We start from the raw sequence: 17843 nt of genomic DNA on the forward strand, positions 1-17843 counted from the left end.
GAACTGCTAGGTTGGCAGGAGCTGGAGCTAACAGCTGCCGCTCATGCCGCTCCCAATATCCCAATTATCCCAATACCCCCATGCATATGGGATATATTGAGCATGGTGATCAGATCATGATATGAATAAACATAACAGTTTAAATAATAAATGTAAGGCCTTCTCGCGGACCACCCTGAGAATTTTGGGGGGGGGGGCTGAAGCCCCTCGAGCTACATGCATGTAGGATCCACCCAATAGTAGCATTGCCTAGCCCACATTTGACTAGTTTGCTTGCAAGGAGGTCATACGGAACTTTGTCAAAAGCCTTGCTGAAATCAAGATATGCTACATCCGCAGCATTCCCTGCATCTCCATATGCCAACATACATCTCCACTATGAATAGACATTAGTATTCCAAAGCAGTTCTGGTCCCAGGCATTTGAGATAAGGGACACTCAAACGGGTATTTATCAGAGTTTTAAGGCTGTGCACAAGCCATGGCCTTTGCACACACACACTGCAAGAAAAAGTGATCGCATTTAAGCCCCTCTACCTGCCTCCTTGCCCGCCTGCTTGCCCTGTATGTACCTTGCGAGAGTTAAAAGGCGAGCGGAGCCCTCTGCTCGGCTCGCCCACCAGCCTCATCAGCCCCCTTTTTGCATCCATAACAAGCGGCCCAGCGGGGGAGCCCCGCACTTAAAGGCGACCGAGCCAGGCCCCCGCTTTGAAATCCCTCAATCTATTTTAATGATTGGTTCGCTCGCCCGACTTCAAAGGCGCCTCCAGTCGCCACTCCTGATAGGCTGAAGGGGAGCCAAAAAAACAAAGCCAAAAGAAAAAAGAAAAAAGAAAGAGAGGAGGGAGGGAGGGAGGGGGACCTTTGGGGTGGGATCGCAAAAGCTTGGGAATGGGGATATTCTCGAGGAGATGCAGATGGGAGAGGAAAAGAGGGAGAGAAGGAGAGGAGCAGGTCTCGACTGCCTCTTCCAGCCTCTATCCCCAGATCGTGACCTCCCTGTGCGAATAGTTTTGGGAGAAAGCAAGCGGGACGCTGGAGAAGTGGGATAACTTCGTGCCTTCCTTCCTACAGGTAGGATCTCCTCTTCGGCTTGTGGTTAAGAGCTTTAGCGAGGTTTCATTCCAACAGGTGAAGCTGCACCTTCTTAATCTATTGGTTTTGCTGCCTGAGCACAAGAAAATGTGGGAAATGGCAACCACATGCCTCTGCATGTCTGCACAGAAATAGATCTGTGCTGTCGAAGTCTTTCGTGGCCGGAATCACTGGGTTGCTGTGAGTTTTCCGGACTGTATGGCCATATTCCGGAAGTATTCTCTCCTGACGTTTCACCGACATCTGTGGCAGGCATCCTCAGGGGTAGTGAGGTATATTGGAAACTAGGCAAGTGGGGTTTATATATCTGTGAAATGTCCAGGGTGGGAGAAAGAACTCTTGTTTGTTTTAAACAAGTGTGAATGTTGCAATTGGCGGGCTTAAATAGCATTGAAATATCTTGCAGCTTCAAAACCTGCCTGCTTCCTGCCTGGGGGAATCCATTGTTGGGAGGTGTTAGCTTGTCCTGATTGTTTCATGTCTGGAATTCACCTGTTTTCAGAGTGTTGTTTTTAATTTACTGTCCTGATTTTAGAGGTGTTTTTTTTAATACTGGCAGTCAGAACACTCTGAAAACGGGAATTCCAGACAGGAAACAATCAGGGCGAGCTAACACCTCCTAACAAAGGATTAAACCAGGTAGGAAGCGACTTGAGAAACTGCAAGTCACTTTTGGTGTGAGAGAATTGGCCGTCTGCAAGGACGTTGTCCAGGGGACGCCCAGATGTTTGGATGTTTTTACTATCCTTGTGGGAGGATTCTCTCATGTCCCCGCAGCTGTAGCTGATAGAGGGAGCTCATCCGCTCTCTCCCTGGGTTAGGTTTGAACTGGCAACCTTTAGGTCAGCAACCCAACCTTTAAGTCATCAGTCTTGCCAGCACAAGGGTTTAACCCTTGAAGCTGCAAGGCTATTCCATGCTAATCAAGGTGGCCAATTGCAACATCCACACTTGCCTCCTACCCTGGACCTTCCACAGATAGATAAACCCCACTTGCTTAGTTTCCAACAGACCTCACAACCTCTGAAAATGCCTGCCATAGATGTGGGCAAAACATCAGGAGAACATGGTCATACAGCTCAGAAAACTCACAGCAACCCAATGATTCTGGCCATGAAAGCCTTCGACAACACTTATTATTATTATTATTATTATTATTATTATTATTATTATTATTAATATCTCACTTTATCTCCTCCAAAGGGGACTCAAAGTACGTAACGCACAATTAAACAGGAAATAACAGTTTCAAATCAAGAACAGATTTTTTTTTCAAATTTTGTTACATAGCGTTATTCTTATTCAACTGTTTGTGCCTGGTCTTCCTGCAGAAAAGACACCCAGAGCAGCTAGCAAGATGCAAAGCAGTTTTAAAGAAAGCTTCCAAATCATTATAATCATCAACTGATAGGTTGATTTTTGATGTAACATTATCAAATTTGGTAATGGAAGTACAGAATGGGAAGAAGCTAGTTTTGGTCGATGGTTCTTATAGGTGGGTAAGCTATGAAAATTTACCGAACGTTAAAGCTTATTTTCTGCATTCGTGGAATCATGAAATCCAAATGTCACCCTGAAGATGCACCAACAGTCCCAGGGCCCTTCCACAGCCATATAACCCAGAATATCAAGGCGGAAAATTTCACAATATCTGCTTTGGGTTATCTGAGTCCACACTGTCATATATTCCAGTTCAAAGCAGATAATGTGGGATTTTATTCAGCTGTGTGGAAGAGGTCCTAGTCATTTAAAACAGGATCTGGACCCTCCCCATTCAATCACAATTTCATCCACTTCCCAGATCAATTGATCCTGGGGGGTTTTTTTCAACTAAATTTTTATAGAATAGAAATAAAACCCTTCTTGCTCCCCTTTCTCCCTGTATTACCTAAACTCCAGGCATTAAATACAGACAGTCTTCAAGTTACCGACAAGATAGGTTCTGTAGGTTTGTCCTTAAGTTTAATTCTTTGTAAGTTGGAACAAGTACATTTAAAAAATGTAACACCAAAAATTGGCTTTGGATAATATAGGGAAGCATTAACACCCCGGTGGCATTTGTTTTCCTGTCTGTGCCCCTTTTCAGAAGATTTCTGTCCCTGTGATAATTGGATTTTGGAAAATTTGTTGAAACAAGGATTGGTGAGAAAGCTTCAGTGGAGACACATTTTCACCCTGATAACTCTTCCAGGAGTGGATAGATATCCCTTCCAAGGAATAGATTTCTCTCACTGTCTGCTGTCTCACCCCATTCTTAACTATGATTTGAATATAAGATGTCTGTAACTTGGGTCTACCTGTATGTTAAATGTTATCTGTATTATATAGATTGCCTTACAAGGATTAAAAAATACTCCTGGTTTGTTCACTTTGAGGCCCAAATTAAATGGACAGTCTGAAATGAAGATATATTAATAATATACAGTAGTGTTGTATGAAATCAACTGTGTTGCATGTATAATTACTTTACCTGTTTGTTCCTTTTGAGACAAGAGCTATGCATTCAATTTCTCAGCACGTCCAGACTAATTAAAAATCCTAAATATTTATCGTGTTCTTTCTGATTTTATTCTAGGTTAAAATAAACTGACCTGTGGTGCTGGTATAAAAAGTCTCTACTGGGAGTTGTCAAAAATATTTTTTGATAAGCAAAATGTGCATGGTTTGCCAAAATAAAATAGGAAAGAATGAAAGCAAAATCTGGGACTTTTTTTGCTCTTTGACTAAAAAGAGCAAAAAAAAAGTCCCAGATTTTGCTCTCATTCTAGATGCAATCAATAACATTCCTAGTCACTTCCTAAATGTGTCTCTTGTCATACATAGTATAATATCAAAGGCAAAGTAAAAGAAGTAGGATGCTAGTTCATTGGAAGAGTACTGCTCTGCCTGGAAAAGGTTGAATGTTTACTCCCTGGCTTTTCCAATCTTCCTTCGGAACCCAAGATTGCTACTGCCAGTCAGAAGTGACAGCATTGGGCTGGATTGCTGTGAGTTTTCCAGGCTGTATGGCCATGTTCCAGAAGCATTCTGACCTGACATTTCACTCATATCTATGGCAGGTTGTGAGGTCTGTTGGAAACTAGGCAAGTGAGGTTTCTATATCTGTGGAATGTCCAGGATGGGAAAAAGAGCTGTTGTTTGTTTGAGACAAGTGTGAATGTTGCAATTAGCCACCTTGATTAGCATTGGCTGGCCTTTTAGCTTCAAAGCCTGGCTGTTTCCTGCCTGGGGGAATCCTTTGTTGGGAGGTGTTAGCTGGCGCTGATTGTTCCTGTCTGGAATTCAGAGTGTTGTTCTTTATTTACTGTCCTGGTTTTAGAGTTTTAAAAATACTGGTAGCCAGATTGTGTTCATTTTCATGGTTTCCTCCTTTCTGTTGAAGTTGTCCTCATGCTTGTGGATTTCAATGGCTTCTCTGTGTAGTTTGACATTGTGATTGTTGGAGTGGTCCAGCATTTCTGTGTTGTCAAAAAAATATGCTGTGTCCAACTTGGTTCATCAAGTACTCTGATATGGCTGACTTCTCTAGTCAGATTAGTCAGCAGTGCTTTTCATGTTCCTTGATTCGTGCTTGGGCACTGCGTTTGGTGGTCCCTATGTAGATTTGTCCACAGCTACATGGTATACGGTAGACATTTCACAGATATATAAACCCCATTTCCCTAGTTTCCAACACTCACAACCTCTGAGGATGCCTGTCATAAATGTGGGTGAAACGTCAGGAGAAAATGCTTCTGAAACATGGTCATACAGCCCAGAAAACACATAGCAACCCAGTGATTCTGGCCATGAAAGCCTTCAACAACACATTGGAGCATTGGGCTAGAAAAGCAAAAGAGGATGAGCTTCGTATAAAACTTTCCCATTTACCTATAAATAGGAACTTTCACAAGCATAAGGCTTAGGTTGGGATGCAAAGCCTACAACTTTTGGCTTCCCCCCATGTGGCTTCACAGCTGGAAACACCCCATTCACTTTTCCCCACAGCCCAATGAGTTGAAAAGGGGCTACAGAGTTCCCTCACTACTTCGTGGATTCACTGTTTTGCGGTTTTTCAATAAACTCTAAAAGACTATTATAAATCATTAAAAAATTACAATTTACAGCCTAAGGAAAGAAGGAAGGAGAAACCAAAGGGAGAGAAAAGGAGCCCAAGTAGCAACGGGAGGAGAAGGAGGCAATTTATCAACACACGATTGGTTGATAGTGTATAACTACTAAAATATATATATAAATATTAAAATAAATATAGTGTCCCTACTTTGCGGATTTTCCCTTATTGTGGGTGGTCCTGGAACCTAACCCCAGCGATAAGTGAGGGAACACTATATTCCCAAGTAGCAGCAACTGAGAGCAGTGATTTTAGTGGATAGGAGTATATTGAGATGGATATTACCAGTACTTGCACGCTGCCCTGAGTTCTTTTGATGCAAGACAGGAAAGCAATATTTTAAAAGTCACATAAAATGTGGCTTGTGTGTACGTAGACATGTTGCTTCTAAGCCTGTCCCTAAAAATTTCTCATTGGAAATGCCACGGAGTAAACGTTCAACCTTTTAGAGCTAAAGACATACTCTTGTACCAAACTAGTGTACTCGTTCTTTTAATCTGTCCTGACTGATTAAAAGACTGATCTTTTCACTGTTTATGACTGGAAACCAGCATAGTGTAGTAGTTTGTGTGCTGCACTACAACACTTTATTTTAATTGTGTCAGAAGTGACTTGAGAACATACTGCAAGTCACTTCTGGTGTGAGAGGATTGGCCATCTACAGAGATATTGCCTACGGGATACATGGATGTGTTACCATCCTGTTGGAAGGCCTCTTTCATGTCCCCGCAAGCTAGAGCTGACAGATGGGAGCTCACTCTGCCTTGCAAATTCGAACTGGCAACCTTCAGCTCAGCAACCCAACCTTTAGGTCAGCAGTCCATCCGGGATCAGGGTTTAACCCATTGTGCCACCGTGGCTCCATACTACAACACTGGAGACTAGGGTTCATATCCCGATTCTGCCATGAAATCAAATGGGTGATCTTGGGCAGATCACACTCTCTCAGCCCGACAATAGTGAACCTTTTCTGAACAAACCTTGCCAAGAAAACCCTGTGATAGCTTTGCCTTATAGCTTCTATAAGTCCTGGCAACACATAACAACAAAAAAGTTAGAACGGTAAGAAGCGGCAGCCTCTTATCCTTCTTCATCTTATCTTTCTTCATCTAAGGGAAATTTCGTTATTATCTCCATTGTCCTTACAACAGAGCCAAGAGTGTGGCTACTGTGACCACTTCCAGCCCTTGAGGGTAGGTCACCAGGCATGCTGCATTCACTTCACTCTCTCCCTCCTACCACCTGCTCTTAGTCAGCTTGAGCCAAGGTGAGTAGCATTCCTCCGACTGCCAAGATGTGTTACTCAGGAGTAGGCAGCCAGCTAACCAAAACCCCAAACTCTGTGGGCCAGTGCTTGCTTAGCCTATTCTTCTGCACTCCCTCTGTGACTTCCAGATTGCAATCTCATGTACAAGGAGATACTCACCCAAAAGCCATTGTAGGATAAACAGGACACCAGCACAGCCTAAGGGGCCGGGCTGTAGCACAGGCTGTTGAGCAGCTGCAATAAAGCTGCAACAAATTATGCAGTCGAGGCCAGCCCGTGGCGGGGTGAGCACCCGTCAATTAAAAATAAAAATAGCCCCTGCTCGTTGCTCACCTAGCAACCCGAAAGATAGTTGCATCTATCAAGTAGGAAATAAGGTACCACTTATAAAAAAAAGTGGGGAGGCAAGTTTAACTAATTTACACCCTGGAATGAGGAAGTGCCGTCAGAGTGGATGATGAAGCAGCTGTTCCTCCCTGTGGCCAGAATCGAACATCCCCTCAGGAGAAGGTTAAATTGCCTCTGCGTCTGTCTATCTCGGTCTCTGATGTGTTTATGGGCATTGAATGTTTGCACTATGTGTGTATAATGTGATCCGCCCTGAGTCCCCTTCAGGGTTAGAAGGGCGGAATACAAATACTGTAAATAAATTAAATAAATAAATAATAGTCCCATTAATATGAAAGTGTAGGACATAATAAGATCAGCAAGCAATGACCATGCATGATAGAAGCAGGAGAATAAATTCTGGAGCTGGTAAAACGGCTAGTTCCGAACTTCACCCTGCAGAGCTAACCCTAATCGTGATACTGTTGTGATGATAATAGCGATCATATTTAGTTTTCTCTAAGATGAAGGATAAATGGTTGCTGCTACTTATCATTATTATAGCTTGTTTGTTATTGTTGTTGTTTGCCTTTGAATTATTTCTGAGCTGGAAACACACGGGCCCCTTCTACACTGCCAAAAAATCCAGATTATCAAAACAGATAATCCACAGTATCTGTTTTGAACTGGGTTATATGAGTCTACACTGCCATATAATCCATTTCAAACTAGATAATCTGGATTTTATATGGCAGTGTAGGTAAAACATATGTTAACATCCTTGAGGCAAACACCAATTCTCAAAGACAGACGGAGATGAACCTACCCCATCCCAAACCCACTGTGGGCCCTTCTACGCTACCATATAATCCAGAATATCAAGGCAGATAATGCACAGTATTCTGCTTTGAACTGGAATATATGGCAGAATGGATTCAGATAACCCAGTTCAAAGCAAATATTGTGGGATTTTCTGCCTTGATATTCTGTGTTATATGGCTGTGTGGAAGAGCCCTGAGTCTCAAATGTTATGCTCTCTGACTAGAGTGACCTTGATAGAAAATAGTCATCCCTGGCCAATGGGTAGAGGGTCACATATACGTGAATTACCCAGGAAAAGGGCAATCGGTACCAGAATTTAAAGTTGGTGGAAAATATTATCCACCTATTGTAGGCTGAGAGAAAAATTGTTTGTTTAAAAAAAACACACACACACCTGCGGAACTGAAAGAATAAACAATTTCTTGGTTCGAACTCAGTCTTTCAGTCATTTTATCACACCAGTTCTGGGAAGTGAAAAAGTATGGCACTCTCACCTTCTAGATATTTGCCACCATCCCTTACCATTTGCCATATTGGCAAGAGGTTCTAGGAGTTGAATTTCAGAACAATGGGTGCCGTAGTTTCCTCATCCCGAAGGGCTTGCAAGGTACCAAGGTACTATCTAGATAGTTTCTATCTTGCCTTTCTTCCCATCACAATTTTTTTTGGGTTAGAGTGTGACACCATCTGGAAGTCTGTCTGCAATACTATTTTGTAGCCTGAATCGATGCTGATAAGATGAAGTGTCATTGGTGGGCAGTTTCTCTGTCCTTGAATGTGGCAAACATTTTGTTCTAGATATGGATGCATTCCTATATTGGAAGCACATCTTTGGTCTGAGAATCTGCTTATACATGAGATCCACCTAGAATCATAGAATAGTAGAGTTGGGAGAGACCTCATGGGCCATCCAGTCCCACCCCCTGCCAAAAAGCAGGAAATTACATTCAAAGCACCCCCCGACAGATGGCCATCCAGCCTCTGCTTAAAAGCCTCCAAAGAAGGAGCCTCCACCACAGTCCGGGGGAGAGAGTTCCACTGCCAAACAGCCCTCACAGTGAGGAAGTTCTTCCTGATGTTCAGGTGGAATCTCCTTTCCTGTAGTTTGAAGCCATTGTTCCGCGTCCTAGACTCCAGGGCAGCAGAAAACAAGCTTGCTCCCTCCTCCCTATGACTTCCCCTCACATATTTGTACATGGCTATCATGTCTCCTCTCAGCCTTCTCTTCTGCAGGCTAAACATACCAATCTCTTTAAGCCGCTCCTCATAGGCTTGTTCTCCAGACCTTGATCATTTTAGTTGCCCTCCTCTGGATGCTTTCCAGCTTGTCAACACCTTCGTTGGTGGAGATACATTAAGCACTTGTGTGTGTGTGTCTTCAGTTCATCCGTCAATTTATGGCACTCTTATTTCTTGAGCAAAGTTGGTTTGGGCAGTTCCTCCCTCTGGAATATACCATCAGCTAAAGGTTGGATGCCAGCTACAGATACTTCTAGACATAATTATCACAGTAGCCATAGTGATCCAGGCTCTGATGCTGTCCACGTTAAACTATACATTATACATAGGACTGCCTTTGAAGACTGTTGACAAGTGAAAGGATTTGAAAATGTAGCAATTCTGCTAAAACTAATTGTATTATTGTGTGCCTTCAAGTTGTTTCCAATATAAGGCAAACCTATCACAGAGTTGAGAGAATGTGATTTGCCCAAGGTTTAATCAGTGGTTTAATCAGAACCAACATATCTTGGCAGTGCTTTAATAACTGCTAATCCAATTCTGGGCTCACTTTTATTGCCCTGTATTACTACTTGGGCCCAAGATACCTGATGGCCAACTGACCCCAAAATAACCCTCACTATACACTCAGATTACTTCTAAGTAAAGGAGAAAAGTCTTTCTTAAGGTGATCAGTTTATGGAATCTTCTCCTCAGAGAATTGTACCAGCAGCAGACCCTAATGTCTGTTCTGTAGCTATCCAAGACTTTGAGAGGTAGTGGTAATTATATATTGACAAATAAATAAATAAAGCATATTTACTTAAAAGTGGGGGATTGCAGTGGCACAGTGGGTTAAACCGCGGAGCTGCTGAACTTGTTAACTGGAAGGTCCGCGGGATGAGGTGAGCTCCCAGCTTCTGCCAACCTAGCAGTTTGAAAACATGCAAATGTGAGTAGATCAATGTTGGCTCTTCGGCTTAGAAATGGAGATGAGCATCAACCCCAGAGTCGGACACAAATAGACTTAATGTCAAGGGGAAACCTTTACCTTTCCTTTACTTAGAAGTGCGTTCAGCCAAGGTGATGATGTGAATAACTCCCAATGAAGCATACATAAAACTGCATCTCCAACATTTGCTTAGGTAGGAAGAAGAGAGGAGGGTTCTGCAAAGATAACATGCTGCATAGAGTGTTTTCTACCTGGCATTACTGTAGGCTTTAAGTCGGAACTGATCTGTGTTTGTAAATGATTATTAGTGCTGAGAATTAGGTACTTTTAATGTTCTGTATGTGAAAGGATAATGGGAAAGCTTTGAAACAACCACCCTACTTTTCTTAAAAATGTATATAGAAAATGTGTAAAGGTTGAGCATCCTTTATCTGGAATTCTAAAATCCAAAATTTTGTACATGTGTGAATGAGATAGTGATACTTTTGCTTCCTGGTGGTTCAGTGTACACAACCACTTTTCATGTACAAAATTATTAAATAATATTGTGTATAGAATTACCTTCAGCCTATGTGCATAAGGTTTGTATGAAACATACATGGTTTTTATGCTTTGACCTAGACCCCATCTTAAAAATATCTCATTATATATATACACAAGTATTCCAAAATCCAAAAAAATCTGAAATACGGAATTCTTCTGGTCCCAAGTATTTCGGATAAGGGATATTCAATCTGTTCTATACAGCATGAAATTTTCAGATAAATCAATGATATGTAAGAGGCTATTGTTTTCTATTAAGTGAGAGAGAGAGCTGAGGTAAACAGACTAGTACAACTTACCAAAATTCACCTGCTCTTGTAAAATTTAGATTCTGGGATTTCCCAGAAAGTAACTCATGTGAATCACAGCAGCAATGTACTCAGTGCATTGTAGGGAGTTGTAGGATTTTGTTGAACTACAAGATTTTCTTGAACTACAAATCCTAGCAACTTCCAGCCAGCATAGCCAATGATCATGAATTTTGGGAGGAATTGTCATTATGTGCCTTCAAGTCAACTCCAACATATGATAACCCTACCATAGGGTCTACTTGGTGAGATTTATACAGTACAGGGGAGGTTTGCCATTGATGATGTGAGACAGGCTCATCCAGTAGCTTTCTACTATGAGTGGAGTTCAAACCTTGATTGCCTAAAGTCCTACTTCAACACTCAAACCACAATACTATACCGGATGTTGTAATCCAAAAAATCCCCACCTCTGGTATATGATTTTCTAAGGCATATTTGATGGGCATTACACCTAACAATCCTTGGTCTGATCCACCAGAGGTAGTTCTTGTGCACATAGGGTCTCGCCTTTCTGGCAGAGAAGTAATATGTTTGCTAAGACAAGCAATGCCACAGAGAAAGAACCCAGCTGATGTTTAACCAGTTGACAATAGCTAGTTAACTAGTAACTATCTTGTTCCAGATCTGAAGGATATAATCAACAAAAAGGAGGGAAGATGTATCTATGTTAAACACCTGGCAATAGTCCTCAGGTGCTCTACTTAGTCCATTGAGAAAAGCTGGAGTATCTTTTAACATCTTCAGTGGAAAATTCCTTAGATTGATTTTTTTTAAAAGAATAAACAATTAGTGGCCTTTGACAGAGACTCAAGATCCCTTGGATAACACTGAACCTACTGTTGCAGTGACATTTGAGTACTTCTCCATGAGTCAACATCTCCATATTATAAATCCAACCATAAATAAGAGACTTGCTTATTCAAAATACAAAATAAAACTTCTAACTGTTATAGGGGTAGAAAAGACCTAACCTACTAATCCTGGATCTGTTGAGCCTCTACTTTAAAAGACAGCTCTTGTTTTTCCCTGGAATATAGTCAATGCATATCAAAAGAAAGGTCTGGGATTTCCAGATTTGCTGGGATTTCCCACATACAAAAAGAATGGAGCAACATCCATTCATGCTATACATAGCCAACTGGAGATACATGAGGATTAAGAGATCATCAGGAACATCACTTTAATCAAAACATAACTCAGGAGAGGTGTACACTTTACTATCCAAAGGAGGGTAGAAAACTCTTTTCTAAACACCAAACACATCACAAAATGTGAAGAGGACACAACAATAACAATGAACAACTTGATCTCCAGGAGACCAAAGTTGAAATTCCTACTTGGTTATGGAAACCCACTGGGTGAGCTTGGAAAGGTAGGAAATTTCGTAGCCTCAAAGGAAGGCACTGACAGGACCCACCTCCCCAAAGAATTCTTGTCAAGAAAAGCCTCTAAATAGCTCAGGGACAACATGGAATGTAGGAACAATACATATATGTTGGATGCTGCAGATGGACTATGTATTTTATTTACTTACTATATTTATACCCCGCCCTTCTCATCCTGAAGGGGACTCAGAGTGACTTACAAACTGGCAACAATTCAATGTCATATAAACAAACATAAAAAATAAGCATATACAATTAGCCATAAAAGTTAAGAAAAAAACATCTGTACATTAAAACCAATTATGAAAAACCACACAAATCCAAGTCAAAGTCCAAGAGCCATTCCAATCGTAATTGCACGTATTTCATATCCACTTATTGTACTGAATTACTCTGGGAAGGCTTGGTTCTACAGCCAAGTTTTAAATTTCTTTCTAAAGGTCAGGAGGGAGGAGCTGATCTGATTTTGCTGGAGAGGGAATGCCACAGCCGAGGGGCCACCACTGAGAAGGTCCTGTCTCTCGTCCCCACCAGTCAAGCCTGCGAAGGAGGTGGTTCTTCCTAATGTTCAGGTGGAATCTCCTTTCCTGTAGTTTGAAGCCATTGTTCCGTGTCCTAGTCTGCAGGGCAGCAGAAAACAAGCTTGCTCCCTCCTCCCTATGACTTCCCCTCACATATTTATATATGGCCATCATCATGTCTCCTCTCAGCCTTCTCTTCTGCAGGCTAAGCCAGAGGACATTTCCCCCATATTTTTAATGATGTAGTAATAACAGTGATGGCAATATGTTAGAACTCAATTGTTTAGTGAGTTACTTTCTGGACTGTAAATTGGTACAGAGAAGAAAAGGTGGGGCTTGATGTTAAAGCTCAAAAGTCTGCTCCTTTTCACTGTGTTAATATTGATTTTGGGATGAGGAGAAACTCTGCAGTCTTTATCAAATTTGAAAAACTTAATGCAGTTAAGGATTAAGGGTTATTAAAGTTTATGCTGAGAAGACTCTGTCTTTTTCCTCTCTGCTCTAGGCCAAGACCCTCATCTCATCTCCAGAAGACAACTTTCCTTACCATCCCACTTTGGTCACATCATCCACAACTTCCTATTCCTCTGCAATCCACCCAGGATCCTATGAGTCAGCAGAGATGTTCCAGCTCTGGAGCAATGAGATGCCATCAGGTTCCCACACAGCCATGGCTTTTGGGCTGCCCAAGGTGCCATATCATGGCCAGATGGTGCCCAGTGGTGGAAACAACTCTAATAATGAACTGCCCCTGACACCACCAGCTGAGCCTACCTATTCTTTCGAATTGTCCTCTGTGAAGATGTTGGCCCCTTCAGTGGCCTCTTCATACACTTTCTCAGAAGCCCAGGACTTCTCCAACTTTTTGCAAGGCCCTCGACCTTTGGGCCCAACGGTTCCTCCAGGGACCACCTCAACTGATGATGCCCCATGGTGGAGCCTGCAGCAACCTAGCAGTTTTTCTCTGGGCCGGCCATTGGTCTTGAGCCCTCAGCCACCCCTTGCTGCCCTCCTGCAAGGCACCCCCAAGGCGTTGCTGGGCACGGCCCGCCGCTGCCGGCGATGCAAGTGTCCCAACTGCCAGGCAGTGAATGGGGTAAATGAGGAGCCTGGGAGGAAAAAGCAACATATCTGCCATCTGCCAGGTTGCGGCAAGGTCTACGGCAAAACGTCCCATTTGAAGGCCCACCTCCGTTGGCATGCAGGCGAGCGGCCCTTCATCTGCTCCTGGCTGTACTGTGGGAAAAGCTTCACCCGCTCAGATGAGCTGCAAAGGCACCTCCGGACACACACAGGCGAGAAGCGATTTGGCTGCCAAATGTGCCCTAAGAGGTTCATGCGGAGTGACCATCTGGCAAAACATGTCAAGACCCACCAGGGGAAGCGCATGCGGGGCATGGCAGTGATGGCAGCAGCAGCAATCGGCATCAAGAGGGAATGATATGGTGGATGGATTGGAAGAAATTGAGCCAGAAGGGTCTAACGGAGAAAGACTTATGATACACCTGAGTTCACATCCCAGCCCTCGATTCAATAAGGCTGACCTATTAACTAGCATTCATTTCCTCAAGACTCTGGGTTGAAAGGGGAATTCTCAATCAGAAATATTTTTGGACCTGTCTCACAGAACTGCAGCCTCTGAGTCAAATCCATACCAGGAAGAACCTCTCATACTTTCATACTTCTCCAGCTGTCTCAATTTGACTGGGACAGTCCTGATTGATTCATTGTAATCCCACTATTGGGGCAGCTTTTTAAAAGGTCCCAGTTTCTCTTTTCTCTCACCTTCTCTCATTGCCCTCAGCTTATTTCAGTTCTACAAACTGAGTTCAAAAGCAGTTGCACTGAATTAAGCATAAGAAGAGGTAGGATCTTTCACGTCCCAGGAGACTGGGGCAAAAACAAACTGCTGCAGCCTCTCATAGCTTTGTGTGTGTTTGTCATCATTAATAACTTTTGCCATTTTTCCTTTCCTTTTTACTCTATGTCCATGTAAGTATAAGTCAAGATTTGTGGGGAAAATAAGAACAGAAGAAAGGAAGAGATCAGCAAACACACTCACCAGTCTTCTTATTGGCTTGAGGAGGACTGAGGCACACCTCTCTCCGTACTGGGAAACTCCCAGATTTATCTGTGTTTACATGGCTGCTGAGATGACATCATATTTGAGCCAATGGCATCACTAGGCATATGACTATGGGGACCTTTGTCCAGGAAGACTGACAGGCTTCATCCCCACTGCACCGTAACTAAGATGGAGACACAAACTTTGGCAGTTGCTCTCCTGTGATGTATACCTGAAGTAATAATTAAAACCACTCATATTGAAAATTACTGTGTCCTTTCACATGTAGGGGTAGGCTAAAGAGTGTTGCACCCCCAAAGAGGATCCATGTTCACCACACAACATGTAGGTTTGCTAGATAAAAACTGGAGGTGGTTCCTGTATCTTTAATTCTTGGGTAGAAGCAGGAATGGCAGCTAATTGTGTGGACAAGCATCCCCTGCTGAACTCTCTTCTAGATCTGCATTAAAGGAACAGGAGCAGCTCTAGTTTTCAATCTGGGCATTCTACACAATAGTATGTGTGTGTATTATGAATGGAACAGCCTGTTTAAAATATTGATGCCTTTGTTGATTATTTATTCTACTTATGTACTGACTCCTTTATAGCCTGCTTTTATTCCAGTGGGCTAGGAACTGCAGTGGCACAATGGAATAAAACCTTGTGCTGGCTGAACTGCTGACCTAAAGGTTGGATTGCTGACCTGGAGGTTGCCGGTTTGACTCTGTGAGATGGGTGAGCTCCAGTCTGTCAGCTCTAGCTTGCGGGAACATGAGAGAAGCCTCCCAGCTAACACATCTGGGTGTCCCCTGGGCAACGTCTCTGTAAACAGCCAATTCTCTCACACCAGAAGCAACTTGCAGTTTGTTCTCAAGTCACTTCTGACACAATCCAAAAAACAAACAAATGGGCTTAAGCTAGTATACAATTGGCCCTCTGCATCCACAGGTCCCACCATCCATGGCTTGAATTGATCAAACAAATACCAAAAAAAGTTGATTTTGCAACTATATGGGGGGTCATTCTATTAAGTCATTGCATATCATGGGACTTGAGCAGTCACAGATTTTCATATATACAGGGGCACCTGGACCTAAACCCCAGTGGATATCAAGAGTACACTGCTTAGAGCAGCACTTCTTTATAATTTGCCCATTAATAGTTTGAACACAAGCCTGAACTAGACCTGCCACATGAAGTAAGGTAGACTTGTACAACATGCGGCCTCAAAAGGATTTGGTGCAGCCCACAGTCTCTGAGCCTAAGCCTTCGAGAGGGAGGTCAAGTACAGCGCTATAGCAGAATAGCCATCAGAACCCACTATTTCCTCCTCCAAGTGTTTTACCTCTATATGTTTCCTTTCTGTATGCATCAAAATTACCAAACTAACCTGTGACAAAAGAGATCCCACTGATAGGTCCAGTCAGAATGCTGAAAGTGCATCAGTTGGAAATAGCCTGGGGAGGTTGTTGGATTCAGGTTGGAATAGTGGGGAACAGTAATAAAATTTTAAATGGTATCAGACCTTCATTCTGGGAAGTTGGTATCTTTGGCTCCAAGATATTTTTAAATTTTAACAGATTGGAGAAGGTAAGGAAGAAAAGGTAAGGTTCATGCCTCTGCCTCTCTTGGTTTCTCTTTGCCTCTGTTGTCTCCATCTCATCCAGCAGCAAAACCACCAGCTCTGCACTATTTGCTTGTGAGGGAAACACTTCGCTAAGCCGTTCTTCCATTTTCTTTGCCTCTGGGCTGTCTCTGTTGCTCCCTCCTCCTCCAGTGGCAAAAACCCACCAATTCCCCACCAGTCAGTTTCCTGAATTTTGAGAGAGAAATGCAGCTTCACCATAATGTTACTGTGGGCGTTTCACAGGGAAGCTGCCAAAAAGTTTCCAGGCCCAATTCAAAGTGCAGGTTACTACCTACAAAGCCCTATAAAGATCCAACCTATTTTTGCGACCACATCTCCCCCTATGGACCGGCATGGGTTCAAAGTTCTGCTGGGGTAGATCTTTTCTCGGTCCCACCTTCGTCTCAAGTGGGGTTGATGGGGACAAGACAGAGGGCCTTCTTGGTGGTGGCCCCCCGGCTTTGGAACGCCCTCCTTGGGGAACTTAGGCAAGCTTCCACACTACAGCACTTTAGAAAAGAATTAAAAATGTGGCTGTTTCAGCAAGTTGTGCCAATCTAAATGCTATTATAATATCACCTTGCATCATTCAAGGTAATACAGTTGAGATGCTGAACTGTTGTATGGATCTTTTAATTATGGCTATGACCATATTTTACTGACTATTTAATTGAGGTTGCTTTTATTGTATATGTCAATTTTTATCTATTTTGTTCTGAGTGATATATTGCTGTACTGTATTTAGATTTGGGCCCGAATCCCGTTTCATCTGTTTCTTTCATGGTTTGGTACTGTTCTGTCTATTTGGATGGCATGGAATGCTTCAATCCCGTCTGGAACAAAAGAAGCAGTGAAACGAAAAAAGGAGGGAATGGTAGCCGTTTGGTCAGCTGATTTTTGGTGCTTGACTTTAGGCCCTAACTGGCAGGGCCTACAGTTGAGCGCCAAGCACTCGATGCTCCTAGGCCCGGCAGGCAGGGGCTACAGCTGAGAGTTCAATGCAGGCAGGGCCTGCAGCCGAGCACCAAGCCCACTTGGATTTAGGCCCTGGCTGGCAGGCCCTAGCGCTTTGCTGCCCAAGGCCCGAAAAATCTTTGGGTTTTTTGGACCTCGGATGGAAAATATGTATAGATGCCTGTTTCCATAAGTGATGGACGGAAACAGAAACGGGGCCATATGAATGGTACAAATAGAAACTGATAGCGATTCCATACAAATGCACACCACAAATTGTATTGTATTATGGCATTATTGTGCATCATTGTGTAATCCGCTCCACATCCCTATGGGAGATAGAGACGGGGGATAAAGAAAGGATTTTTTTTTTTATGACACAGCAAACAAGACAGATATGCTGGATTTCGTATCACAAAATCACAAGTCAAACACTTTCCAAGTGTCTAGGACTGTGTGATGTATTTTCAGATGATGCGTGCAGATCCCAGTAGGGTGGCCTTTTGCAGTTGGCAGATCGTAGTTTTGTCAATGTCTATTGTTCCTAAATGCCGGCTGAGATCTTTTGGCACTGCACCCAGTGTACCCATCACCACCTGGACCACCTGCACTAGTTTCTGCCAGTCTTTGAAGTTCAATCTTGAGG

The 17843-nt window shown here is 42.9% G+C and overlaps 1 protein-coding gene across 1 annotated transcript; it reads left to right on the forward strand.

Moving 5' to 3' along the window:
* Positions 1 to 856: 856 nt before the first annotated feature.
* On the forward strand, positions 857 to 16146 carry LOC100566887 (transcription factor Sp5). The gene is made up of 2 exons (XM_062971099.1): positions 857 to 1073; positions 13057 to 16146. The coding sequence occupies exon 2, from the start codon at positions 13174 to 13176 to the stop codon at positions 13990 to 13992; it is 819 nt and encodes a 272-aa protein (XP_062827169.1). The 5' UTR covers positions 857 to 1073; positions 13057 to 13173; the 3' UTR covers positions 13993 to 16146.
* The last annotated feature ends 1697 nt before the right edge of the window (positions 16147 to 17843 follow it).

This window comes from Anolis carolinensis, chromosome 2 (assembly GCF_035594765.1).
Source record: "Anolis carolinensis isolate JA03-04 chromosome 2, rAnoCar3.1.pri, whole genome shotgun sequence".
In the NCBI taxonomy this organism is placed as follows: domain Eukaryota; kingdom Metazoa; phylum Chordata; class Lepidosauria; order Squamata; family Dactyloidae; genus Anolis; species Anolis carolinensis.